At 40.4% G+C, this 27,157-nt stretch overlaps 3 protein-coding genes across 12 annotated transcripts in view; all 3 read left to right on the top strand.

The window, feature by feature from the left end:
• Positions 1-17,308, top strand: part of LOC109866623 (filamin-A-interacting protein 1) — a 55,755-nt gene extending 38,447 nt beyond the window's left edge. For 2 of the 6 annotated variants that reach the window (XR_004204634.1, XR_004204633.1), the window contains exons 7-11: positions 13,605-13,835; positions 14,274-15,711; positions 16,062-16,151; positions 16,836-16,920; positions 17,083-17,308. Coding sequence is in view for 2 of the 6 variants with exons in the window: in XM_031800191.1 (XP_031656051.1) it covers positions 13,605-13,835; positions 14,274-14,410 (368 nt within the window). In the remaining 4 variants the exon portion in view is untranslated. Of the gene's footprint in view, positions 1-674; positions 1,629-13,604; positions 15,712-16,061; positions 16,152-16,835; positions 16,921-17,082 lie in introns of those variants that run through there. The other 4 variants (XR_004204635.1, XR_004204636.1, XM_031800191.1 and 1 more) reach the window with 3 other exon arrangements.
• Positions 14,274-17,308, top strand: LOC109866624 (cytochrome c oxidase subunit 7A2, mitochondrial). The gene is made up of 4 exons (XM_020455391.2): positions 14,274-15,711; positions 16,062-16,151; positions 16,836-16,920; positions 17,083-17,308. The coding sequence occupies exons 1-4, from the start codon at positions 15,694-15,696 to the stop codon at positions 17,139-17,141; spliced, it is 252 nt and encodes an 83-aa protein (XP_020310980.1). The 5' UTR covers positions 14,274-15,693; the 3' UTR covers positions 17,142-17,308.
• Positions 17,309-19,185: 1,877 nt separating this feature from the next.
• The window catches only part of LOC109866180 (collagen alpha-1(XII) chain), a 94,539-nt gene continuing 86,567 nt past the window's right edge, over positions 19,186-27,157 (top strand). For all 5 annotated transcript variants that reach the window (XM_031800543.1, XM_031800546.1, XM_031800542.1 and 2 more), the window contains exons 1-2: positions 19,186-19,370; positions 21,018-21,131. In XM_031800543.1, coding sequence (XP_031656403.1) covers positions 21,062-21,131 — 70 coding nt within the window. In that variant the 5' untranslated portion in view covers positions 19,186-19,370; positions 21,018-21,061. The remainder of the gene's footprint in view (positions 19,371-21,017; positions 21,132-27,157) is intronic.

Below are 27,157 nucleotides of genomic sequence, written 5' to 3'. Positions count from 1 at the left end.
ACTCCTTCCATTTCAATATTATCGCTTGCACAGTGCTCCTTGGGATGTTTAAAGCTTGGGAAATCTTTTTGTATCCAAATCCAGCTTTAAACTTCTTCACAACAGTATCTCGGACCTGCCTGGTGTGTTCCTTGTTCTTCATGATGCTCTCTGCGCTTTTAACGGACCTCTGAGACTATCACAGTGCAGGTGCATTTATACGGAGACTTGATTACACACAGGTGGATTGTATTTATCATCATTAGTCATTTAGGTCAACATTGGATCATTCAGAGATCCTCACTGAACTTCTGGAGAGAGTTTGCTGCACTGAAAGTAAAGGGGCTGAATAATTTTGCACGCCCAATTTTTCAGTTTTTGATTTGTTAAAGTTTGAAATATCCAATAAATGTCGTTCCACTTCATGATTGTGTCCCACTTGTTGTTGATTCTTCACAAAAAAATACAGTTTTATATCTTTATGTTTGAAGCCTGAAATGTGGCAAAAGGTCGCAAAGTTCAAGGGGGCCGAATACTTTCGCAAGGCACTGTATATAGGGAATAGGTTGCAATTTGGGACGTAACTCTTACCTCTATTTGAATAATGACCCTCATGTCTTCATTGGTTGGTCTGAGTGAGGATGCAATGGCACAGTATCACTCATGGTCCTTTTATTGATTTCTTGTCCCCACAGGAAATATTGTGCACCATGTGATAGTTGAGCCCAGATGATGAGACTGTAATGTGGAACTCCTTCCTTCACCTATGACAAGTGCCCTGCATCCCTACTCTACTCTTACAGTGTGCCACCGCAACCATAGGGCCAAGCCAACAGACGACAACCATCGGAAAACAGTCAGAACTCCGCATGCAGACTGTCATGGAGATTATTTCTAACCTCAGGGCACCTAACAAGGCTCTCTTCTCAATTCTGTGGGCTTTCGAATAGTATTACCTCTTGATTCTGGCTTACATCACTATGCGAAATAGCCACATGGAGTTGTATAAAAGGGGTATGCAGCGTGTACTCTACAGTAGCTCTGGTTCAGGCTGTTACGTGCGGCTTGAGCGTTCTTCAATGGAAGTCTTGAAGACTCAAGCCGCACGTGACGCCGTTGACCCGAGCTAACGCTGCAGCGGTTTGTGTGAGAGGACAGATACCAGTCAAAAGTTTGGAAACACCTACTCGTTCAAGGGTTTTTCTTTATGTTATTTTACAATTTTCTACATTGTAGAATAATAGTGAAGACATCAAAAGTGTTACACAACTGTTACACTCTCCCTGCCTCCTCTGTGTTTGTGCTTTTACTTGCAGATTGGGGACAGGTGGAGCTGATTGGTCGTTAAGGTGACATGTTTCAACTGGGTTTGGGTTCAACTAGGAGATAAAGGTTCCTGGTGCCCAGTCCTGGCTCTCTCTCTCCATAAGCCCCATTTTGTTTTGTGATCTGGTTGATTATGTTTTTTGATTAGGTGCACCCTTTAACACTTACACACATTTTTTACCTTCGTCTTCATTACACCCCTCACATGCCTACTTTCATACTTCACAGGTTAGTTTGGTGGAGAGAAGACCATGAAGTCTCTTTGTCCTGTATTGTCTAGAGACACTTTGTTCTGTTCCTTGTTGGGTCATCGGATTATGGAGGTGAGTTGTCTTTGCAATGTATGACGGTGAGAAGTTGAGGCAGACATAACTCATTGCCCAGAGATATGGTCTTTCACCCTGTTAGATATAGCAGTATGTTCACACTGGGGGCAAGTTGTGTCATTTATTTTTGTGTGGTGACAGAGGTTAAAGCAGTTGTCTCTGGAGTACATCTGTGGTTCGAGGTTGGTTACTAGCAAGCTGGTTCCTCCTTCGTGCCAGCGGGCTCTAGTGCATCAATACCTGCTGCAAAGCCAGCGACGACTAGGGTTAAGTTTAACAATAGGATTTGTGAAAACTCAAGTAATATTCATCTGTTTTTGCTATGTACTAACCTGTTCATTTGGTAGTAGCATTATGGCTTCTATTGCGGATTTTGTCCCGTGTTCCTTCTGAGGAGTTGCTTATGCAGTTTACGAAGGAACAGCTTTTGAAGTTGAGTGAGTATTATGAGCTCAGTGACAAATGTCTCAAGGATCCAGTAAGGTCTATTCTGTCAGCTAATTTGCTTTCAGCTGGTATTTTCAAGGCAGAATTGAGTGAACCAGCTGTCTTGGCTGTACCACTTGCGTCTAGTGCTGGTTTGACATTTGAGCAGAAAAATTAGTTCCCTTTATTGCAGCTAAATCATGACAAAGATCTGGAACTGTTTAAACAGCAAAAATAACTTGAAAGGTTGAAGCAGGATAGAGTAAGCTAAACTGCGGTTGCAACATCAACGGTTAGAACTTGTCAGAGAAGGCAAGCTTTCAGTTGAATTTTCTTTTGAGAATGACGCTAGTGTGTTTTGACCAGTAGGGCTCACTCATCTCTTAGCGCTACAGATAGCGATGATTACTTAAAGGTTAAGTTTGCAGGACAGTAGTTTTATGAGTTGGTTCCTGAAGTGTATTGACAGCTTTTCAGAATGTTGAAGAAAGGTGAAAAACAGTCCCATGTTGAATTTTCACAGGATTTGTTAACTCAATTCAATCTTTGGTCTACTAGTTTTGAAGCTTTGTACAAGCTGGTTGTCCTCAAACAATTTAGTCTGTCACTTATCGTCTTGCTACCTATATAAATGAACATCAAGTACGGACTGAAGCTGCTGTTTTGGCAAATGCGTACGTACTGACCCCCAAAGGCTGTTCCCCAGAGGAACAGTTAAAGTGAATTTCGTTCAGCAAATTCCTTTGGTTCTGGTAATGACTCATTTCCATCTAGATCCGAAAGTGTTGCATGTGGACAGAATGATGTTAGTAATATCTGTATTATGGTAAAGGCCACTGGAAGAACTAATGTCCTGTCCTTGGTAAAAAAAAAAGAAGGTCAGCAGATTGGCCAGCACAAATGTAAAACCTGTTGCGTTAGCTGAGCCTGTTTGTGCTAATCCTGTTGCTCAAGAATTGTCCTTGTCTAAGTATGTATTATTCGCCATTTGTCAGAGGGTTATGTTTCACTATTGGGAAGTCACGTGCCAGTAGAGATTCTGCGAGACACGGGTGCCTCTGAATCGTTTGTTTTGGAGTCTGTTCTGCCTTTTTCTCTGGAGATGGATACAGGAACCAGTGTCCTGATTCAAGGGATAGATTTGAATACTATTGTCTGTACCCTTGCATGAAGTCAAACTTATATCTGACCTAATGCAAGGTGATGTTTCCCTTGGGGTGGGTCCCTTTCTGCCTGTTGACTTGTGTTCATGTGATTTGGGTAACAACTTAGCCGGTTGTCATGTCTGGTGTGACGCATCTCCTCTGGTGGTTTCTCATAACCCGCTTAAAACCTACAGAGATTCCCGGAGGTATTCTCTGCATGCGCTGTGACTCGTGCTATGAGCTGTGCTGACACTACGGTCAAAACGGAACTTACACAACACATAGCTGAACAGTTTGATAATCGTTTAAGTAGTGCTGCCCAGGGGTACTACATTCAAGATCAGTTGTTGGTGAGGAAATGGACACCTCACAGCAGAAGTTGTAGATCGTGGTTCCTTCTAAGCTTCGAGATCAAATTTTGAGAACTTCTCATGACGTTTCTGGTCACTTAGGGGTTAGTAAAACTTATGATTGAGTTTTGGGTCATTTTTATTGGCCTTGTAATCGGAAATGTCTTTCTTTAAACATCTAAATATGCCATGTTTTTCAGCTGACTGGGAAGCCTAATCAGATTTTAAGGCCAGTCCCGCTACAACCTATTCCTGTTACAGGCCAGCCATTTGAGCATTTGATTATTGATGGTGTTGGACCCTTACCCTGTTCTAAAGCTGGTAGCACCTACATGTGAACTGATTTGTCAGGCTAGATATCCTGCAGCCTATCCACTATGTCTGTTGTGAAGGCTTTGTCACAGTTCACCTCAATTTTTTTTGAATACTTCACTTCAACTTCACTTTGCACATATTTGCACAAGTCTTGCAACAAATGCATATAAAACATAATCAGGCCAGTGCTTTTCATGTGCAGAGTCAAGGGGCCCTTGAGCGTTTATCAGACTTTGAAGTCGCTTTCACGCGAGTACTGCACTGAATTAGAATGTGACTGGGATGAGGGGTTACCCTGGTTGCTGCTCACTGTTAGAAGTATCACGAGGGCACGGGGTTCAGTCCTAATGACCCTGTTTTTGGTCATACTGTGCGTGGTCCCCTTGCTGTAATAAAGGAGGATTGGATGGTGGTTGAGCGTCCCCCAGATTTGTCATGTTAATGGTTTCTGACACAGAAACAGAAATAGCTAAAGAAAAACTGGCATCCTCTCAGGTGAAGGGGGTAAAAAAGGTTGTTTGACCGGTGAGTTGCGCTGTGACTATTTAGTCCAGGGGACCAGGTTCTGGCCCTGCTGCCCGTTATCGGTTCTCCTTTTCAGGCCAAACCCATACACAGTTCAGATCGAACAATTGCCGAACCACAATCTGATTACTACCCCTGAGCGCAGAAAGGCGAATCCGCTCTGCCATGTCAATTTGCTAAAGCCCTATTATACTGGTTTGTCTTCTGAATTGACTAAATCATAACTGTGCTAAAACTGACGTGGTTAATTCTGTTCTTTTGGTGGAATCCGTTGATCTGAGGAGAGCCACTCCACCTTCACAAACAGTGGCAGTGTGAGGAAGAAGGGATGCCGGGCCCTGATGGTATTTTGCAGGGTAGGTTGACGATTTCAGAGTTCCTTTGCAAACTTGGAGTTTGTTGGGTCACCTGCCTTATTGTCAAGCAGAGTTAACTGATTAGATCACTGATTTTCAGTCTGTTTGCTGACACCTTCTCGTACACATTTGGCAGTGCACGATATTGATGTTGGGGATGCTGTCCCTATTAAACAACGTTTGTGTCATGTCTCATTGGAAAAGCTATGTCACTTGGACTCAGATTAAATACATGCTAGTTAATATCGCTGTACGATCATTCTTCAGTTGGGCCTCCCCGTGTCTCTTGGTGAGCAAGCCAGATGGTTCTCTTAGATTTTGCACTGACTACTGGAAGGTTAGTGTGACACAACCTGACTGTTACCCACTCCCACGGATTGTTGTCATGGGCATCCGGTGGGCCTCTTTGGTTTGTATAGTATTTGTCTGAAACTTTTAGTTCAAGTTTTTGATCTGTTGTATATGTGTGGTTTTGTTTTTGGGTCGTTGTTAGTGCCCAATTTTTATGGGAGGGGGTGTTACGCCCCCCTCGCTCTCCCTGCCTCCTGTGTTTGTGCTTTTGCTGATTGGGTCATTGAGGTGACAAGTTTCAACTGGGTTTGGGATCAACTAGGAGATAAAAGTTCCTGGTGCCCAGTCCTGGCGCTCTCTCTCCACAAGCACCATTTTGTTTTGATCTGCTTCATTATGTTTTTTGATTAGGTGCACCCTTTAACACACACATTTTACCTTCATCCATGCATCTTCATTACACCCCTCACATGCCTACTCTCATACTTCACAGGTTAGTTTTCCTTTGTAGTTTTATACTTAATTATTTAATAAATATTTTTGTTACTACTTAACTGCCAATGTCTGGACTCCCTTTGTCGCCAGGTTGTGACAACTCAATTTTAGATTCTTCAAAGTAGCCACCCTTTGCCTTGATGACAGGTTGCACGCACTCTTCCAACATATGCTGAGCACTTGTTCGCTGCTTTTCCTTCACTCTGCGGTCCAACTCATCCCAAACCATCTCAATTGGTTTGAGGTCGGGTGATTTGTGGAGGCTAGGTCATCTGATGCAGCACTCCATTGCTCTCCTTGGTCAAATAGCCCTTACACAGCCTGGAGGTGTGTTGGGTCATTGTCCTGTTGAAGAACAAATGATTGTGGGACTAGGTGCAAACCAGATGGGATGGCGATTCGCTGCAGAATACTGTGGTAGTCATTTTATTTAGAATGCAAGGCAGTGTCCCCACCAAAGCACCATCACACCGCCTCCACCATGCTTCCCAGTAGGAACCACACATGGGGAGATCATCCGGTCACCTACTCTGCATCTCACATATATATGGCAATTCGAACCAAAAATCTCAAATTTGGACTCATCAGACCAAAGGACAGATTTTCACCGGTTTAATGTCCATTGCTTGTGTTTCTTGGCCCAACCAAGTCTCTTCTTATTGGTGTCCTCTCATGGTGGTTTATTTACAGCTATTTGACCATGAAGGCCTGAATCAGTCTCTGAACAGTTGATGTTGGCGTGTCTGTTACTTGAACTCTGAAGCATTTATTTGGCCTGCAATTTCTGAGGCTGGTAACTCTAATGAACTTTTCCTCTGCAGCAGAGAACTCTGAGGGAAGCAGCTTCATCATAGCGCTTGATAGTTTTTGAGAAGTTCTTAATGTTCTGTATTGACTGACCTTCACGTCTTAAAGTAATGATGGACTGTCATTTCTCTAGGGCTATATTCTGTATACCACCCGAACCTTGTCACAACACAACTGATTGGCTCAAATGCATTAAGGATAGAAATTCCACATGTTAACTAAAGGCACACCTGTTAATTGAAATGCATTCCAGGTGACTACCTCATGAAGCTGGTTGAGAGTGGCACTTTGTTTACTACATGATTCCATATGTGTTAATAGTTTGACTTCGCTATTATTATACAATGTGGAAACGAGTAAAAAATAAAGTTAAAACCCTGGAATGAAATGAGTAGGTGTCCAAACATTGGACTGGTACTGTACATATTGGGACCATCTTAATGACTGCATTGACTACTCCAAAAGTTGCATTGCATGCGTGCCACAAACTTTCTCATCATAAAACCAGAACAGTGAATCATTCTAATAAATTTGTTTTTAATAAGATTTTATGAAAAACAAGCACTAAATGTTTTAAGAAATACATTTAAAATGGAATGATATAAAAAAAGATGACGCATTGCTGTTGAACCGGACTAGGTTATAGTAGGCCTAGAGTAAGGGTAGCTTACAGAGGGCTTGGGTTTTAAGAATGTGAAATGGGGAAAATAAACAATTGTTACAGGAGAATAAATTCTAAATACGAGGTTCACCGGTATTCACAGAAGCTCTCATTCCATGATGGGCATGTAACCTACGTCATGGAAGGGGTTTTACGCACGTCCAAAGCATAGCTAAAATAATTTAGGCCTGCTTATAATAGATTAAAAGGGAGCGTCAGCTCACTGTTTTGCTCCTCACAAACTTGATATTTGAATAAAGCTTTGGTGATTAAGATTCATTTCCAAGCGGCCTCGAGCCAAACACTTTATCGATAGTGTTGACAGGACAAAAAGAAAGGACTTAATCAAATAAAACAAATGGTGAAAGGTGTTATGTTTATAAATATGAAGTATACAAGCCCCAAATCACATGTTCCTTGCGTGTCACAGCTGGATAAGTTGCGACTCTGCTGTCAAAATGTATGCCATAACCTACTGTTAGACAGGTACATTGTCAAACCTGGCATTAGGGCTGGAAAATAAGGAAGTCCTGAGCGGACAAAAATATATATTCCCTCGTTAATGTCTATCACTAAATAACAAAAGTAATTTTGTCGATCACAAGATAGCTTGTTACATAAAACAGGCATCGAGGCATTCAGTTACTTTTCGATTGAATGTTAAAATGGGCTAAACGAGTGCCCTAAGCGACAGTGTGTTTTGATCGTTGGTGCCAGGCGCGCTGGATCCAGTATCTCCAACGGCCGCCCTCCTGGGCTTTTCCACTCACGACAGTGTCTAGGGTTTACCGAGAATGGTGCGACAAACACAACATCAGCACCAACCTGGGGGTGACAACAGCTTGTTGTTGAGAGGGAGGTTGAAGAAGAGCAAGTATCGTGTAAGCTAACAGATGGGCCACAAACTGACGCAGTACAACAGTGGTGTGATCCTGGTCATGGATGGGGTATTGCAGCATTAGACCACACCGGGTTCAACTCCTATCCGCTAAAAACAAGAAGCAGCTCCAGTGGGCACACGATCACCAACTCTGGATAATTGAGTGGAAAAACTTTAACTGGACCATGACAGCGAGTTCAGTTTACATGAGTCCCCAGACCTCATCCCAATAGAGCATCTTTGGGATGAGATGGAATGGTCGGTTCGCAGCATGAATGTACCACTGTCCAATCTGCAGCAATTGCGTGATGCCATCACATTAGCATGGACCAACATCCCTGTGGAACCTTTCAGGCTGTTCTGGAGGGAAATGGGAGTCTGACCCGGTACTAGACGGGTGTACCTAATAAACTGGCCAGTGAGTGCGGGAGTACTTTGGAACAGAATTCTAAAATTAAATTAACTGGGAGCTGATTTGCTGGTGTTTTTACAGTATTTAATGCCCCAAATAAATAAAGTAACTTCGAGGTGCTAATAACAATCAAATTCCACCTGCAGTCTGCCATTTGGGGAACTCTGCATTATGCCCTAAATGGTCATTTATGGTTATTTATCAGCTGGTTATTTGTTTGCAACAATTAACCTGACAATTCAAATGGATTGTCATTATTTGAGTCTCCTACTAGACCGATAAATGGGTTTGGTCTAATTAAGGTCAGGGAAAATATTCAATATCAATTTATTGGGGAAAAACATGAGTGATTAAAATAATTATCATTCATTGACTTAATCTCCTGAATTGAATCAGACATTAGCTATAGTTTGAAACGTTTCTTTGTGGCTAATATTATCATTATCATGTTATGTAATCACTTATTTTCGCTTCGCAGTAAGAACTTCCTGACTTGGGTTGTCGGGCAAGCCATCTTAATATAAAACAGTTATATATGGAAAAATAACATTTATAAAACTAGCACATATATCAGAGCGTTTTCTCAGACTTGCCTCAGCTAAACTGTTAGCTTCTTCAGCTTCAGGGAGACGACCTAAAATAGCTGACACACTGGTTGTTTTCGGTCAGAAACCATGATGGCGTCGAGCTACAACGCGCAGGAGGAAGACTGTTACATCGCCGTACCTGTGGGACCATCAATAATGAAAAGCCCGGTAACAGTTTAAACCACGATTACCTGCTTGGCAACCCATTCTGACAGCGGGCACAGTTCTCCCAGCTTTCTTCGTTATCTGGTTTATCTTCATCCCCATTGGTATCGGACTCTACATCACGTCTAACATCAAGGAGTTTGAGGTAAGGGGGCAGGTTCACTAGTTCCCACTATTCTGGGTACCAGTCTTTAGCTAACATTCCACTCCTTGCCATTGCCAAGGTGACTCACTTCGGCAAACTCAACGTGCAGCTTGATTTACGGCGGAGTAGGTTGTTGGAAATAACATTAAAGTAATATTCTCCATGACCACATGTGGAGCCTCGAAATTAGCGTTATAAGTGAAAAACATTTAGCTGTAAGCAAGTCGTTTTTTTTTATGCTTAAAGTGGAACTGACAGCCTAAACTTCTTTGCAGATATGAAACAATCATATCAGTCAAATATCAAATTCTCAGTATGCTTAAACCAACTTTATAAGCGGTTTAAAAAATGGATTGATTCAAAATGCCATTATATAGAGTAAGCCGTTGGCAGAATCTATGGATGCAGTTAAATGCATTAATATAATTGATCAATGCATTTCTTGGTAGTCCAATAAATATTGCTATCGGGTTCTAAATCACAGCTGGCCTGGTACATTGTTTGCTGCCTCCACCCATTTAGGATGCACTGTTTCAGTTTCAATTACATTTTATTTTATAAAAACACGGTTTTAACTGACACTGGAAATGTCAATGCGATGATCGCAAATCAGTCATAACGTGGCTAATGGGCTAGCGCACATGTGTCAAACACACGGCCCGCGGGGCGAATAGGACACACAAGCGTAAATGAGTAATCTACTTTATGTAATTACAGCCTGATGCGCTCACGTAGGTGAGTCTGTCGAAAGTAGCTAACAAACATCTAAATTCTCAACCTAAATTCATACTGCAATTACAACCACAAAACCGCCATGCTTTGATTTTTAAAGTGGAACTGATAACATTTTAGCAACATGAAATCTTATAAAAATCTGTTCATATACACCCCCAGGAAGAATGACACCCTTTTTAAAGTCTTCTAACGAGAGCACTTAGATATGGTCATTTTCACGTTTCATAGAATGTTTGGGAATTACTATTAGTAAGGCATTAGTAAAGATTATTTAGTAATATAGATTGAGAAAGTGGCCATGCTTTCGCAAAATGAAGACACTAAAGTAAATAAAACCTGTCTTGTCCAGGGCCGGACTCTACGCAGACCGGTGACCCATAGCCAAGCAGAGCTTCAGTAGGCCCATATGCAAATAATCAATTTGCTACCGTAGCCTGACATTCACTTTGAACTGGACTGTGTAAACAGGCAGTAGCAACAGTGCAACTTTAGAATGTATTCGCTAAAAGCCACCTCCAATTATTTCTGCAAATATGTATATACCACGGGAGTCCTCTTATATTTGGGAACTTCAGTCCTATTGATTATAAAAACATGTAGGCGTCTCCCTCAGTTGCCTATACACATTAACAACTAATGCTAGCCAAAGTGAGATCTTCTAAAAATCTAAAAAGGGATAATTAGATAAGCGCTCAAGCTAACTAGTTCGCCGTCAGTTGCACTGAAACGATTGGGAATAATAGCCTGCTTGTCCTTCTGCATCTTGCCTGCCAATGCATTCTTGTTCCAACCCACGTTTTGACAACTGAATGAGAACTTGCCTGCCTGACCATTTGATCAATGCCAAATACATTTGATTGACAACTAAGAGGTATGCTAACTATGGATAACAGTCGTTCAAGTTCAGCATCGCTAGCAAAGCGATTCACATTTCTTGCTAGCTAACCAAATGACACCTGCATCTCTAGCTGTAGCCACCGAAAACACACGAGGGGGAAAAGTTGGTCACTCACCAACTCTTCAAATAACATCATCCCAGCAGCTAGCTAACTAAAGTTAAACTCTGTTAAAAGCTTGCTAAATAAATAGCTAGCTACATAAATAGATTGACACCCCTGAGCTAGCCTAACTCAATCAGCGCACAGGCATATTGGAAAAAAACAGAATTCGCGGGCCAGATATAGCCTATTTGTTTTTGGGTCGCGCAACTGCGACCCAAACTGGCCATTGATTTATTAGAAATTATATGGCCCTTTATAATGTCCACTTATCTACATAAGATACTGTATATAGCATATTAAAACAAACTAAATAATATTGGCTGCTATGCTTGCAGATGTGCATAATATTTCTTTTACTTTACCTTTATTTAACTAGGTAAGTCAGTTAAGAACAAAATCTTATTTTCAATGACTGCCTAGGAACAGTGAATTAACTGCCTGTTCATGGGCAGAACAGATTTGTACATCGTCAGCTCGGGGATTTGAAGTTGCAACATTCCTATTACCAGCCCAACGCTCTAACCACTGGGCTACCCTGCCGCCCCAACCACTGGGCTACCCTGCCGCCACAATATTCTGCGACCCTAATCAAAAAGTATTTAATAATTCAAAATAACAAAAACATAGAAATAGTTGTAATATTTAAACTTAAAACATGTTGAATTTTTTTTTTGCACTGCATGGATCACCGGTGCAGTTGAATCGCTGCCTGCCTAGGTTACTGCTCAAATATTACTGTAAAAGGCCTACATGTTGCTCCTTTTTATGGTGTTTTGTTGCAGGTTTAGTTTTGGTTTATTGTCAAGCTTTAAAATATCGATGACACTGCAACATTTTAGTAGCCTGGCTAGGACTGCATTTGTCTGTACACTTCCCCTCCACTGCATGCACGCACGAAAGCAGTGCAATTGAAGTTGAATCTGGTTACCACTGTTCTCAAGCTTATTATTATTATTATTATTATTATTATTATTATAGAATGTTCATATTTGGAAATGGCAGAAAGGCAAGTCTGTTTGGCAATGAAAAGGAGTGGAATGTTAGCTAAAGAGACTGGTATGTAACTTTTGGGCAACCTGACAATTCACATTGACAGATCTATAACATGCATTTCTTTCTCATTGAAAGCATGTTCAACTGTAAATCTGTTCTATGGGCGCTATTTCTATGCTTCCCATTAAGTTTAGATATTGCGTCTTACTTTTGGTTTTGTACACCAGCTGAAAATACATTTTTGGTTATGGAAAATATTTCACAGCTGTTTGATGGACAATGATTCTCTACACGTGTTTAGTGTAGAGATTTGTTGCAGCAGTCTGCTGCAACCTGATTGACTGAATGCGATACGCAACATCCGGGACTAGCATTCCTAGGCATTATCCTCTCTAGCATGGTGGTGGAAAATGGTGTTTCATAAAGAGAACATATTTTCCCCAGTTCCCCCTCACCATTTAAATATAGTTTAGGAGGACACTGAAACCTTTGCAGCCTGAATGGAGAATGTTTTCGGTATGAACCGGTCCACCAGGGATATGAGCGTACAATGCGTTTGGACTGTAAAATGAAACAACTCATTATCGCCATCTGCCGGCCTTTGGGATAACCAGCAACCTGCTCCTATGTGGAGCACGCTAGCTACTCAACAAGCCCAAAGGGAAGGGGTCCCAAACTAGCTACAGATTGTAACACCAGAATTTCATTTAACCAAGAACATTTGGTATCCATTATCCTGGGAGTTACAGGTTAGGTACTGTTTGGTGTAGCAAAGCACATGTTCGACCAACCTTAAGTCGATGATAGTCTTTGTCCTCGAGTCGTGGAAACGGTCTAATAAAATGTCTGTCCAATTGCATGGGTTCTGTTTTGAGTTTGGAAAATGCTCCATTATTAAAATAAATGAAACATTTGCTCCCATGAAGTAATCCAACAATGTGTACGCTGCCATCTTTAGGGTGGACCCACCTGTCTCAATTAGTGAGCGTAGACTTCAAATGGACAAGATTGCAGCGTGCACAGTCTGATTACTTCATGGAGCAAAACTTTTTTTTATTTGACATATTTGCTTGTTTGAACCTTCACCACTTGTGTATATATATGCTTCTACCACTGTCATTTTAAATTATTGGTATCAATAAAGAATATGAACTTGAACAAGTCCTATCAGGGTTATGTATTTGATGCCAGGTGCACCATTAAAATAATGTTAATGGCTCAGTCATTGACTTTTGACTGATCATCAGCATTACATGTTCAGTTATTTGCCATATCCCTCAAATTGTCAAGATGTCATGTTCTGTGCTATGACCTACATGCAACATTACCCGTCTGCTTGTAATGTCCACAGAACCCTAGTAAGGAGTGTGAGCCTTACGCTTGTAATGAAAACATGCCCATTGTGCCGTCGCCAACAGCATTTTTTAGGTCAGAATTACAAGGATTGAAATAAGAGCAGCTCCGTTTAATCAGGATCTTTATCCTCACACTTTGGCGCTGTGTTACATTGACCCTAATGGCACAAGAATCCAAATTCCTCTGAAGGGCATCGCTTGGTGGACAGACAAGCATGTGAAGTTCAGTAACCCAGGAGGCAGCCCCAACCTCACAAGTGTTTTCCAAGGTAAGCACGCATTCAGAAGAATTGTTACCGTTGATAAGGAGTCTCACTGTCTTTTCCTAGGAAACTCACGGTCACCACTTCCTCCCCCTGGAACAACCAAGCCGATCAACTGGCGCAAGCCTATCTATGAGCTGGACACAGACGCTGAAAATAATGACTTCATCAATGAGGACTTTATTGTGTGGATGCGCACAGCTGCCTTCCCCATCTTCTGTAAGCTGTACTGTATTATCCAGAAGAACGTGACGCCGACTCTTCCCCGGGGCAACTACACCCTGGAAGTCACCTACAGTATCCTTTCACAGGCAGCTGTTCAAATGATACAGCTGTACAGGAAGTTTGGGTTTGTGGAATGATGGCTTGTGATGTAGTATTCCATTTTTTTTTCTCAAATCATTCATTGTCATAATAGGTCAGACAGACCAGTTCGATGTCCAGGCGTGTGCAGTAGGTGGCCGTTCCTTCACTTGCTATAACAATAGATACCACCTGCTGGATGTAGATGAATGCTGGCTTTATTTGTCGTTTCCACTAATATAAACTAACATATTCATAATGAGTCCACATTTATTTTTTTGTATGATGCGTTAAGATCATTATTGCTAGAGTTCTTCGGTTAGTCAGATGTTAAATGCTTCTGAAGTTTAAAATTTTTCAACATTAATGAGTTGATCCCAGACTATCCTGTTCATAGCTTTGAAGGGTGTGATCCTGAGCACCGTCTCCTAGATGGGGGGGGGGGGGGCAAGAACCCTTTCCTGGGCGTCGCCTACATCACTGTGGGCTTCGTCTGCTTCTTCCTGGGGGTGGTCCTCATCCACCACAAATATGGTAGCCGCAACCACAGCGCTGATATCCCTAACTAAAGATGTCCTATAGGTATGTTGCATGCTGGCTAGCAGAGGATGCGGACATAGCCAGTGGCTAATTACAAGCTCTGGTGGTACGCTTGTGCCTGGCTTGTGTACTGTATGTAAGAATGGCCTGCTTGTCAAAAGTGCTGTGCAAGTATTGGATGAGTAGATGTCGGAAAAGTTACGATAAAGTGAAAGTTCTCTCGTATTTATTTTTCACGGTCAGGAAGTGATGTAGTTATGTACTGTAAGCAGTTTTGCTGTCAAGTCGTTAGTGACAGTAAGTTGAATTAGAATTCTCACGTCGATGTAGCGTCATTCAATCACAGATCATTTTTATTGCAGAAATATGTGCATGTCAGTCATGGATGTTTACATCTCTGAATAAGTTATTTAAAAGAACGTTTGCATATTGCCAAGCAAATCTGAACAGTCTGTTAGGCTAGAATTGCTTCAAGAATCAAGTCTATAGACTTTGTTTTCATACAAGTAGGTTGTGTGTTACTGTACAGTAGTTTGAGGCACATTTTTCTGGGGTTTTTACTCTGCAGATGGGGGTCTAGCTTGTACAAGGATGTGCACTCATTTTCGGGGCAAGTGTTATGGATTGCTTGCGTTGTATCTATTTCTACTCTCAGTATATACAGTAATGATGTTTAGCTGCCTGGAATGTGCAGAGCTTGAGTCAAGTTTGTCATATTACAAAACCTTGAAAATGACTTTCTCAGGGACCAAAGCTTTATTCATGTACACCAGCCTGGGTGCCAGGCTCTTTGCTCTCTTGCCAACTCCCTATGGAATTGTCATGCCAAACTTGCTTGGCAATGGAGTAGGGAAGAGCACAAACGGATCTGGGACCAGGCTACTGTTCATGTTAGAACCTCCATTTGTTTTCTTACTAAGACTGCAGCAAATTGAAACATGTTTTGCACTTTAGAGTTGCCATGGATTTATTACCTGGAGATTCTCTGTTGCTTCACAAATAAAATGTCTGAACTACTCATTTTTAGTCACCTGCTTTTATTTAGAAATGTTTTGAGATGTACCTTTTGTTGCGAAATGGAAAAAGTGAATATGTATACAAATTTGTGAGAATCTTAAGGCTTTTTTTATAGCTCAGAAATGGAGAGAATGGTGGCTCATGTTGGCTACTCTCCAAGTACCCACTCCTGACCATTATGTGGCAGCATGCACAAGTGTTCGTGATGCGTCAGTAAATCCTTTCAAAGAAGAAAATAGTGGATGCGCAGTCTTCCGGTGTCCTTGTACGACCATACGACGATTGACGTGGAGCTATGTACCGACACATTCAAGTAAGATGCGGTTTAGTATGGTTTTGAGTGGAGTTCTTAATATAATTGTATTCCATGCCATCGGTCTGCCTTTTTTGTTAATGCATTAATGCAAGGTCACGAGAAGCCAGCATCACGAGCCTTTAGCGGGCATGTGAGGACATATCCTATCAGACTTGCGTTGAGTGCACGTAGCTTCTCTATAGTTTACGTTCTGACGAGTCTTTATGGCAGACTAGCTAATTTGTTGAATATTCAGATAGACAGCGGCCTATTCCAAACCAGCGTTGATGTTAAAATCTCCAGATCTGTGAAACTGCGATGCTGGTGTGGGGCTTAGAAATGGATGCCTCTTTTCCGTTAATTGACAGGCGCTCCAGCAGGTGTCGCGGCGGACACTGAGCACCAGTGCGCGCAGGCAGGTGGAGAACAAGGTCCCACATAAACAGAAGCATTTCCAGGTACTTGGCAGTTTACACTTAAAATGTCTATTTCAAGCTCAACATTAAAAACGTACTCAGATTTCAGTTCAATGTCAAGGAAAATGTCGTTTCAAATCAATTACAATGTGATGTGTTTAAATGACTGGTGACATGTCTGCTCCTGTAGTTTCTTTTTACACGATGAAGCCTGAGATGCTTATAGTTGACAGATAAGTACATCTGAAAGACAGCTCACTGGGTTGGCGTTACTTATTTGCATGTAGAGTAAGTGTGGCTCCTGGTCAAAAGTAGTGCATTAAATAGGGAATAGCATGCCATTCGGGACATAGACCATGGCATGAGATGAGAAACCCATGATCAAGGGAGGGTGATGCGACTGCCTCATTGGCTGCTTTTCAATAACTGCAAACAGGTGCATTGCAGATCTTGCTGTCAATGAAAATGGCAACATGTTGCATTCTGTGGCTATCTAGACTAGTCCATTTTGGGGGTATTAATGACCACTCAACCACCTAGAACAGAGTTAGCTGTAGATGCACCATTGAGGCCCTTTGTGCCACTAGAAGCTGAAAGGAATGGCAAATAAGTTGATGTCCACTCGGCAAATACCACAGCTTTGGTGGGCTTAAAGGAAGTAGGCTGCTTATACTGCATGTTGCTGTGCATGACATGAGTTTGATACAGTATGTTTTTCTTCACCAGGAGGACAATGGGATTCCAATTCATTTGAAAGGGGGTGTCAGCGACGCCATCCTGTACAGAGCAACAATGGCACTCACCATCCTAGGTGAGTACAGATGGACTCAATGGTAAAATATATATATATTTTTTTTACTCCATGGAGACACCAGATCTTGGTATATAGTATGGTTGTGAATTACCACTAAGTTGTTCAACATCCTTTGTAATAACACTATTTAATTAGTAATTATGTTTTATGTTATTGCAGGATCTGCATATGTCGTATATGAACTGGTTTGTGCCGCTTTCCCCAAGAAGAAGGAGTGACTCCAGCTGCTGGGCTTACCTGTTCTACATGACACCCTATTAGTTGTAAAAAGTTGTCTCTGTGTCATCGGGGTTGATTTGGCATGTCATAATGGCTTTTGTTTCATGTTCATGGGATCAATATTTATTTGTTTTTAAACTGAGAATATTAAATATGCCTCTCATTACCAAGTGGTCTGTTCTTTTTGTGTGTAAATTTTATATTTTAAGTACGGGACACCATTAACGTCGGTAGGATGGCCGCCCGCTGCGCACTATCGCCTCTGACCACAGAACATTGGTTGTCATTTTCTGTTTTGTGCCAACAATTTTGCATGTGGTATCGCCACCGTTTGTTGAAACCCAGCAGGTGATCTACTGGGCATGGCTGAAGTTTGTTGGTTTCTCTTGTCCTTTAAACTACACTGAATAAACAATGCTCACAATAGTCTGTATGGAGGAATGTTGGTGGTAGCCTACATCTGGATATCTGGTAAGTGTTCATTATCATCAACGCAGCCAGAGGAAGAAAGGCGTTAACAATGTTGTTAATCTGGTTTGCTACTGACTTTCTCGTGATGGGAATTATTATCCGTGCTGTAAATGGAAAGTAATCTTGTCTTAGAAATTTCCTGAATGGATATACACACTGATCTTATTAACAGCATCAAAGAGAACAATTATGCCCCAATTTCAAGGTGTTAACTTCCTTGTTCAGGGACAGAGCAATCGATTTTTACCTTGTCAGCTCGGGATTTCGGTTGCTGGTCCAACGCTCTAACCACTAGGCTACCTGACTACACTTTCCCCACTGCACAGTTTGGCTGGTTTAAAGCCAGTCTAAGATTACTAGGCTACATTTGGCCAAGAGCAGTCTTAAATGTATTCATCATGATACATTGTAAATAAATTATATCTACGGTCAGAAAATGATGCTCCTTTTTTTAAATGTCCCTTGAACTCTAGCCTATAGAAATCAAGACTATATCATGGGAAAATGTCATGAGATGCAATTTGCTGTATATTTAAAAAAAAAAATGGTGATAGGCTATGCGTGCACGTTACGAAGTTGAGTAGCAGAAAGTGTTTTATCAGACCTTTAACTCGTGAAATGTAATGGTTTTTTTTTATGAACTTATTTGCCCAAGGAACCAGTACTGCAGGAATTTTCTTTTGCATGAGCATTTTGCCTCTTGAGTCACTAGAGGGCTATGTCTTCAAGGGAATGGATTGGGTCTCACATTATGATCGTTCTATGGTCAGGTAACTGAATTCTGTCATTATAAAATAGTTTAAACGTGACTCTCTTTTCATTCCATTAACATGTCAATTATCAACAATGTTCATTTGGAAAAGTTACTCTTCCAAATGATCTGTAGGGCTATAATCTGTATTTCATAAATGAGGGTTTATTAGACTACTCCAATAGCCTATTTTTGATAGGCAGGACAAAGGGTTTGTTTTATCTTGGCCTAGGCCTTAATTCAGTTAGGCCTATCAATTCACTTTTTTCACAGAGAAGGAACCAGGACAGAAAGCATCACCCTTTCCCCGTGCCTTGCCTGTATAATTCTGATTGGACTGTTAAGAATTTATTGACATTTTCTGAGTTGAATCCAAAGACCTATTAAATACTTCAATAACATAATACGTTTATAAATATTTATCTACTGACATAAGCACATTAAATTAAAAGGACATGGTTACTGACTCTTAAACTTGGTCACTTAATAAATGGTATTGGGCTGTTGAGGATTTTTCCATTGTTCCATTGTCAAACAAAAATAACGGCTTAACGGCTGCCAGTAAAACATCTCCCGGTTTCCAAACGCAGATGCGTATCCCTTTAATTTGCAGTGGACTTGTGGATACAGCACATAGAGGGGCATCATTGCAAAGGAATGCAGAAAACTATGCAAAGTTTCCAAAAGTAATCCCCACACTTTGAGAGGCTGCACATGTCAATCCATGGCAGGGTTCCATGCTCGCTGGCTGTCGTAAGAGCCTACGATGTAAAAGGGAGAGTTGGGAACAGCCCCCTATTAAGTAGCAGATTGTGTAGAGTCTTCCCACTTGGAAAAAGGCTTCTTATCTGGGACCTCCGCAAGAGGAGCACTGAGTTTTCGTCTGTGCTTAGGCTACTTGATTCTCCTCAAGTTAAGCTTTTATCCATCATTAGGCAGAAGAGGCATATCCAAAGAGGCTTTACTTTTTCATATTCTGAGACGAGAGAGAACATCATTTCCACAGGTCAGTATTGAATTAATTGAGTATGGATTGGACTATTGCTTAGGCTCTCTGAGTGGAAGATGGGGAGAGTGAGGTGAGTTGTGGTCATCCGGAGACCAGGGAAGTAGGCTAGGCTATCCCAAGATTGGCCTCTGGGCAAGTATTTTTGCATTTGCATATTGTTCATTTGCCTTATCATCACGGTGTCATGTTGGTTTGAAATTAAATGTAGCCCATAATTCTAGCCCAACAACCATGACGTAAATGCCGTGCGTGTTGGAATATTTGACTGCTTCTTCGTGAAATAATGTATGTGATGTAAAGTAGAATTTAAACTTGAGTAGAAACAACATATTGATTACTTGTTAGCGTATTCAGTTTTCGCTATAACACTTAACATCAACATGCAATGCAATGCTGGATAAAGATGGTCAAGTTTTTGAAGTCGTTTGCATCTGGCGCACCTGCATTCTGGTGCCTTTGAACCTTTTATTTGGATTTTGTGTTGGGAGACCACGGAATGCTATGCATTGTGTTTTCATAGGGTTTCTACAAGTTTGTGAAAGTTATGGTTTTTGTGTCTTGCTAGTGAGGAACAGCATTTCCATCTCCATCAATTGTAATGTATTCCTCAAGGCACGTTTTGATTTAGTAGGGACAGCCTTTTTGATCAGATACTACAGCAGGCTCACTTATCCCATAGAAAAGTGTAGACCTACCAGGGACTATTTTCCATTGGTAGCTGTGCATTTAAACCGCATTGAAACTTGATTGTGTGTTTTTGAGGATATTTTTTAATGCTATTTAAGATGAAACAGTATGTTAATTTATAAAGCCAATGCAGTTGGACGTTCAATGGTCTTGCCATTTGTCTTTTAAATTAACTACCCACTCTCAAAGAGTGTCATATATAAGTATCCCCTCCCTTGGATTTTTTTCACATTCTGTTGCTGTATAAAGTGGCATTGAAATGTATTTATTGAGATTTTTTCCCCATTGATCTACACAAAATACTCCATAATGTCAAAGTGAAAATAAAAATTCAATACTAAAAAAAGGAATTAAAAATGAAACACCTGGATAGTGCAATATATGCCCAGTGTTCTTTTCAAAATTCTTCAAGCTCTGTCAAAGTGTTTAGGGATCATAGATTTTCAAGCAGATTGAAACATTATTTCACCAGAGTGAGTCCATGTCATTTCTGTGATTTGCTAAGTCAAATTTGACTCCTGAACTAATTTAGGCTCGCCTAAAAAAAAGGGTGAATACTTTTGCAATATTTGAGTTATTAAATCTTTATTCATTTGTTAACATTTGTATAATTTTCCTTTCACTTTCACATTATGGGGTATTTTGTTTAGATCAATGACAAAAAAAATCACAACTAAATTTAAGTCAAACCCACTTTGTCACACAACAAAAAATCCAAGGGGGGTGAAAACTTATGATATAATAACCACTGTATGTTTAAGAGTAGGCTGATGGATGATAGGACATCTGCGAAAAGGTACAAAAATGTATACACTCACTACCGTAAGTCGCTCTGGATAAGAGCGTCTGCTAAATGTCTAAAATGTCACATTTTGCTTGTGGTCATTAAAGGTAGACTGTGTGTTGAAGGATGGCGCATTGCTGAGATCCTTGTGTAATTGACCGTGCCTTTTGTAGCCTCATTCATGTTCTGCTGAGCCATAGAGAGAGAGCGAGTCGAAATGAAGATAAGGCTGTCTCTGGCAGCGGCTGCCTTCCTTGCAGTGCTACTATCCTCCGTCGAGGCTCAAGGTAAAGTTACCCCTCACCCGCTGTCCTGTCCTCTCTCCCCCCTCCAATGTTCCTACTATTAATTAAACACATCTGATCCGAATGAAAATTGTGCAGCCCCCCCCCATCTCTGTAGCTAGTTGTATCCGTTTTTTAACTCCTCAAGGTAAAATTACAATACTTTCACCAATGCATTTTTATTTTATGAATAAATGTTTGCTGAAATTAAATGTCTACAGTATTTGTATCTCATGTAGGCCTTTGCCTATAGGCCTATTTCATCGGTATGGATTCTTGTATTTTTGTTGTTTGAATAGGTTGGCTATTTCATTTGTCTTTTGATCCAATTTTCTCTGCCTATTAATTGTGACAGGTTGAATCAACTCAAACAAGTAGCCTAGGGTAGGTAGGCTAACCTTTTACTTAGTTGTCACTAGTTACCACAAACACAAAGTCTTACTTCTCACTCAACCTTGCCTATTTCTAAAATGTATATTCTTAAAATCTGGTTTGAAACCTAACCATAACCACACTGATAACCTTATGCCTAACTCTAACCTTAAATTAAGACCAAAAAGCAAATATTTGTTATCATGAATTTTTACAATAGCCCATTCAGACTTTGTGGCTGTGGTAACTAGTGACAACCCCTACACTTCCAAACATCACACTTTAAACTTTTGAGTACAGTTTATGGAATGCACAATTATATTTTTTAATCTAAAACTGGTTCAAATTGATTTTAAAATCTAAAAGGGTTCCTAAAGGGTTTTGCGGCTGTCCCCATAGGATAACCCTTTTTTGGTTCCAGGTAGGACTTTTTGGGGTTCCATGTAGAACCCTCTGTAGAGTGGGTTCTACATGTAGAGTGGGTTTTGGTTCTTCAATTGGTTCTCCTATGGGGACAGCCGAATAACCCTTTTTGGTTCGAGATAGCACCTTTTCTTCTAATAGTGTAGTAGGCTAGTCTGGAAATTAGTGAAGGGGCAACTCCCTAAGCATGATAGTTGTAGTGAAGTCTTTCTTGCACTAGGAGGGGCACTTGCTTGACATTTTTTTAATAGGAATTTGTCATCAGTACCTAGTTCCTCGAGCAGGCCCAACTCTCTGGTGAAGGGAAGAAATCTGTTTAAAAAAATAAGTTAAGTAATGATAAGGAGCCAGATAATGATAAAGGAGCTAGGTAATGATGAAGGAACAAGTTAATGATAAAGTAACAAGTTAATGATAAAGGAAATAAGTAATGATAAAGGAACTAGGTAATGATAAAGGAGCTAGGTAATGATAAAGGAACTAGGTAATGATAAAGGTGCTAGGTAATGATAAAGGTGCTAGGTAATGATAAAGGAGCTAGGTAATGATAAAGGAGATAGGTAATGATAAAGGAGCTAGGTAATGATAAAGGAGCTAGGTAATGATAAAGGAGCTAGGTCAGCATGTTAAATGTGCAACCAGAGGGAAAACAATTCTAGACCACCTTTACTCCACACACAGAGACGGGTACAAAGCTCTCCCTCGCCCTCCATTTGGCAAATCTGACCATAACTCTATCATGATAAAGGAGCTAGGTAATGATAAAGAAGCTACAGTAGGTAATGATAAAGGAACTAGGTAATGATAATGGAAGGTACAGTAGATAATGATAAAGGAGCTAGGTAATGATAAAGAAGCTAGGTAATGATAAAGGAGCTAGGTAATGATAAAGAAGCTAGGTAATGATACAGGAACTAGGCAATTATAATGGAGCTAGGTAATGATAAAGAAGCTAGGTAATGATAAAGGAGCTAGGTAATGATAAAGGAACTAGGTAATGATAAAGGAACTAGGTAATGATAAAGGAACTAGGTAATGATAAAGGAGATAGGTAATGATAAAGGAGCTACAGTAGGCAATCATAGAGGAACTAGGTAATGATAAAGGAGCTAGGTAATGATGAAGGAACTAGGAAATGATGAAGGAACTAGCTAATGATAAAGTAACTAGGTAATGATAAAGGAACTAGGTAATGATAAAGGAACTAGGTAATGATAAAGGAACTAGGTAATGATAAAGGAGATAGGTAATGATAAAGGAGCTACAGTAGGCAATCATAGAGGAACTAGGTAATGATAAAGGAGCTAGGTAATGATGAAGGAACTAGGAAATGATGAAGGAACTAGCTAATGATAAAGTAACTAGGTAATGATGAAGGAACTAGGTAATGATGAAGGAACTAGGTAATGATGAAGGAACTAGGAAATGATAAAGAAGCTTGTTCATGATAAAATAGCTAGGTAATGATAAAGGAGCTAGGTAATGATACAGGAGCTAGGTAATGATACAGGAGCTAGGTAATGATACAGGAGCTAGGTAATGATACAGGAGCTAGGTAATGATACAGGAGCTAGGTAATGATAAAGAGGCTTGGTAATGATAAATAACTAGGTAATGACAAAGGAACTAGGTAATGATAAAGGAGCTGGGTAATCAAATCTAATTTTATTTGTAAGGAAAACGCTCTTATCATGATATAGTAACTAGGTAATGATTAAGAAACTAGGTATTGATAAAGGAGCTAGGTCATGATAAAGGAGTTAGGTAATGATAAAGAAGCTAGGTCATGATAAAGGAGCTTGGTAATGACAAGGGAGTTAGGCAATGATAAAGGAGCTAGGTAAATGATAAAGTAACTAGGTAATGATAAAGGAACTATGTAATGATAATGGAGCTAGGTAATGATAAAGCAGCTAGGTAATGATAAAGGAGCTAGGTAAATGATAAAGTAACTAGGTAATGATAAAGGAGCTGGGTAATCAAATCACATTTTATTTGTAAGGAAAACGCTCATCCTGAGGCGGCCCTCCTCGTGGCCAGGGACTTTAATGTAGGGAAACATAAATCAGCAGTGCAACCAGAGGGAAAAAAATTCTTTACCACCTTTACTCCACACACAGAGACACATGCAAAGCTCTCCCTCGCGCTCCATTTGGCAAATCTGACCATAACTCTATCATGATAAAGGAACTAGGTAATGATAAAGGAACTATGTAATGATAAAGGAGCTAGGTCATGATAAAGAAGCTAGGTCATGATAAAGAAGCTAGGTCATGATAAAGAAGCTAGGTCATGATAAAGGAGCTAGGTAATGATAATGGATCTAGGTAATGATAATGGAGATAGGTAATGATACAGGAGCAAGGTAATGATATAGAGGCTTGGTAATGATAAAGGAACTAGGTAATGATAAAGGAACTAGGTAATGATGAAGGAGCTGGGTAATGAAATCAAATTTAAATCAGTTTTACCTGATTTCTATCAGCAGTGCAACCAGAGGGAAAACAATTCTAGACCACCTTTACTCCACACACATAGTGACGATTACACAGCTCTCCTCTCGCCCTCCATTTGGCAAATCTGACCATAACTTTATCATGATATAGGAACTAGGTAATGATTAAGAAACTAGGTAATGATAAAGGAGCTAGGTCATGATAAAGGAGCTAGGTAATGACAAGGGAGTTAGACAATGATAAAGGAGCTAGGTAATGATAAAGGAACTACGGTAGGTAATGATAAAGGAGCTAGGTAATGATAAAGGAGTTAGGTAATGATAAAGGAGTTAGGCCATGATAAAGGAGTTAGGCCATGATAAAGGAGTTAGGCCATGATAAAGGAGCTAGGTAATGACAAGGGAGTTAGACAATGATAAAGGAGCTAGGTAATGATAAAGGAACTACGGTAGGTAATGATAAAGGAGCTAGGTAATGATAAAGGAGTTAGGTAATGATAAAGGAGTTAGGCCATGATAAAGAAGTTAGGCCATGATAAAGGAGCTAGGTAAAGACAAGGGAGTTAGGCAATGATAAAGGAGCTAGGTAATGATAAAGGAACTACGGTAGGTAATGCTAAAGGAGCTAGGTAATGATAATGGAAGGTACAGTAGATAATGATAAAGGAACTAGATAATGATAAAGGAGCTAGGTAATGATAATGGAAGGTACATGTCAGTGGGTGGGTGTAGCTGGTGCATGGAAGTCAGGCGCAGGAGAGCAGAGATGAGTGGACAAAGCACTCTACTCAGGCAATTATTAAAACAGGACGCAACCGCGTCACAAAAACAAATGCCCAAAGAACAAGTGAGGCAGCACAAAGTACCGGCTGCCACAAAGCACAGGTACAAAACAAAACCCGGTGTACACCAGCTGGAAGCGTACCAACCTGACAATAAACAATTTCACACACAGACATGGGGGGGAACAGATGTTTATATACACAACAAGTAATGAGGGAATGTAAACCAGGTGTGTGGGAAAACAAGACAAAACAAATGGAAAATGAAAGGTGGATCGGCGATGACGGTGACGACGACCGCCGAACGCCGCCCGAACAAGGAGAGGAACCGACTTCGGCGGAAGTCGTGACAGTGTAGTAGATAATGATAAAGGAACTAGGTAATGATAAAGGAACTAGGAAATAATACAAGAACTAGGTAATGATAAAGGAGCTAGGTAAAACAATTAAGTGAAGGAAATAACACATGTTTTGCCCGTAAGGGATGTAATAGAGTAAAAATGCTAATAATAATGCTAAGTAAAAATGAACCGAGAACTCAATTGTCTCCTCTTTCATTTGGAGAAAAAGGGGACTTGATTTTCCTTCTTGTCTGATGGAACAGAAAGACAAAATATGAGTGTCCCTAAAATTATTTTCCAAAAACGGAGAAAAAACATTCTTCAGAAGCTTCCATGACCATTCATATAAATTACAGATTACAGCACTGCCTTCTCATTAAATCAGGTTACAATCAGGCTATAATATTCTGTTAGCATATCATATAGACCCCGTATTTTTTAAGAGAAGGCCTCTCTTTTTAGGAGACTGTAGCCTACACACTCGGACCTTGATGACCAGAACTAGAGGTCAAAAACATAATTCATAGTAGCACCCACCTCCCACATTGGTAGGTTCCTTGTTGAATGGCTTGACATGTTGAGACCAGGATGCTCACTGACCAAATCTTGAACTACTTGAAAAAACCAGAAACAAAGAGAAAGAGTCATAACTCCAACAAAACGTTTTGGCCCATCTTTGAGGTTTGTGTGTGTGTGTGTTTGCGTGTGTTTGCGTGTGCATATGCCTTTGTGGACTGTGTGTACATGCGCGTATGCCTGTGCTTGCTTGTGGTGTGTGTGCTTTAATTAAGAGCTTCGTAACAAAGAAAACGTGGGTAGTACTGTATGGTTTTGATGGGTCCATTTGGAAACAGAGAAGGAGCAGACCATGGCCCTTGAGTTGATCTGCCAGGTTGGTGGTTCTCATTTTTGATATCCTGTACTGGACAAGCTTCGCTCAGGTCATTTGCTGTGCAAATTTGCATTCAATTTGTCCTGAGTCATGGCTTTTCAACAATATTTTAGAATGATATTCTTGATCTCCACCAGCTTCCCTTTATTTAGAAAACCCTTATTTAGACTAGAACCCCATACGTACACTGCTATGCACCACTGCACTATCCACAGACACATTATCTTGTTATAGTTAATCAACAAGCAGATTAATCTTAAACCACTACTCATACTTATCATTTACTGTATTTGTCATTTTAGACATCTTTAGACATTCTGTCATTCCTATATAGGCTATTTAAAAGGATACTCACGGATACCATTTTTATGTCTCTGCATCCAGTATGAAGGAAGTTAGAGGTAGTTTCTCAAGCCAATGCTAACTAGCGTTAGCGCAATGACTGGCTACTAGCATGCTAGCAGTTACCATAGACTTACAGTCATTGCGCTAATGCTAGTTAGCAATTGCACTAATGCTAGTTAGCAACTTCCTTCAAACTGCCCGTGGAGACATACAAATGGTATCCATGGGTTCACCTGACTCTGGGGAAGTAGATAACGGCCTTCACTGCCAAAGGCATCCCTTTAATACTTTACTCTTGTTAATGCTGTTTTCTCTTACTTACTTAAACCCATCCCCCAACAGACGAATATCATTTTAAAATATTTCAAAAATATGTTCTCTGGTCCGTCTTGTACATGGAAACTTTTGTCCGGTTCTTT

Source organism: Oncorhynchus kisutch, linkage group LG21 (genome assembly GCF_002021735.2).
Source record: "Oncorhynchus kisutch isolate 150728-3 linkage group LG21, Okis_V2, whole genome shotgun sequence".
NCBI classification, from domain to species: Eukaryota; Metazoa; Chordata; class Actinopteri; order Salmoniformes; family Salmonidae; genus Oncorhynchus; species Oncorhynchus kisutch.
This window is presented reverse-complemented; position numbering and strand designations above follow the sequence as displayed.

Coding starts and splice junctions, on each gene's coding strand:
- LOC109866624 (XM_020455391.2), top strand. Junction 16,152..16,835: donor ATAAACAGAAGCATTTCCAG/GTACTTGGCAGT, acceptor TTTCTTCACCAG/GAGGACAATGGGATTCCAAT. Junction 16,921..17,082: donor AATGGCACTCACCATCCTAG/GTGAGTACAGAT, acceptor ATGTTATTGCAG/GATCTGCATATGTCGTATAT.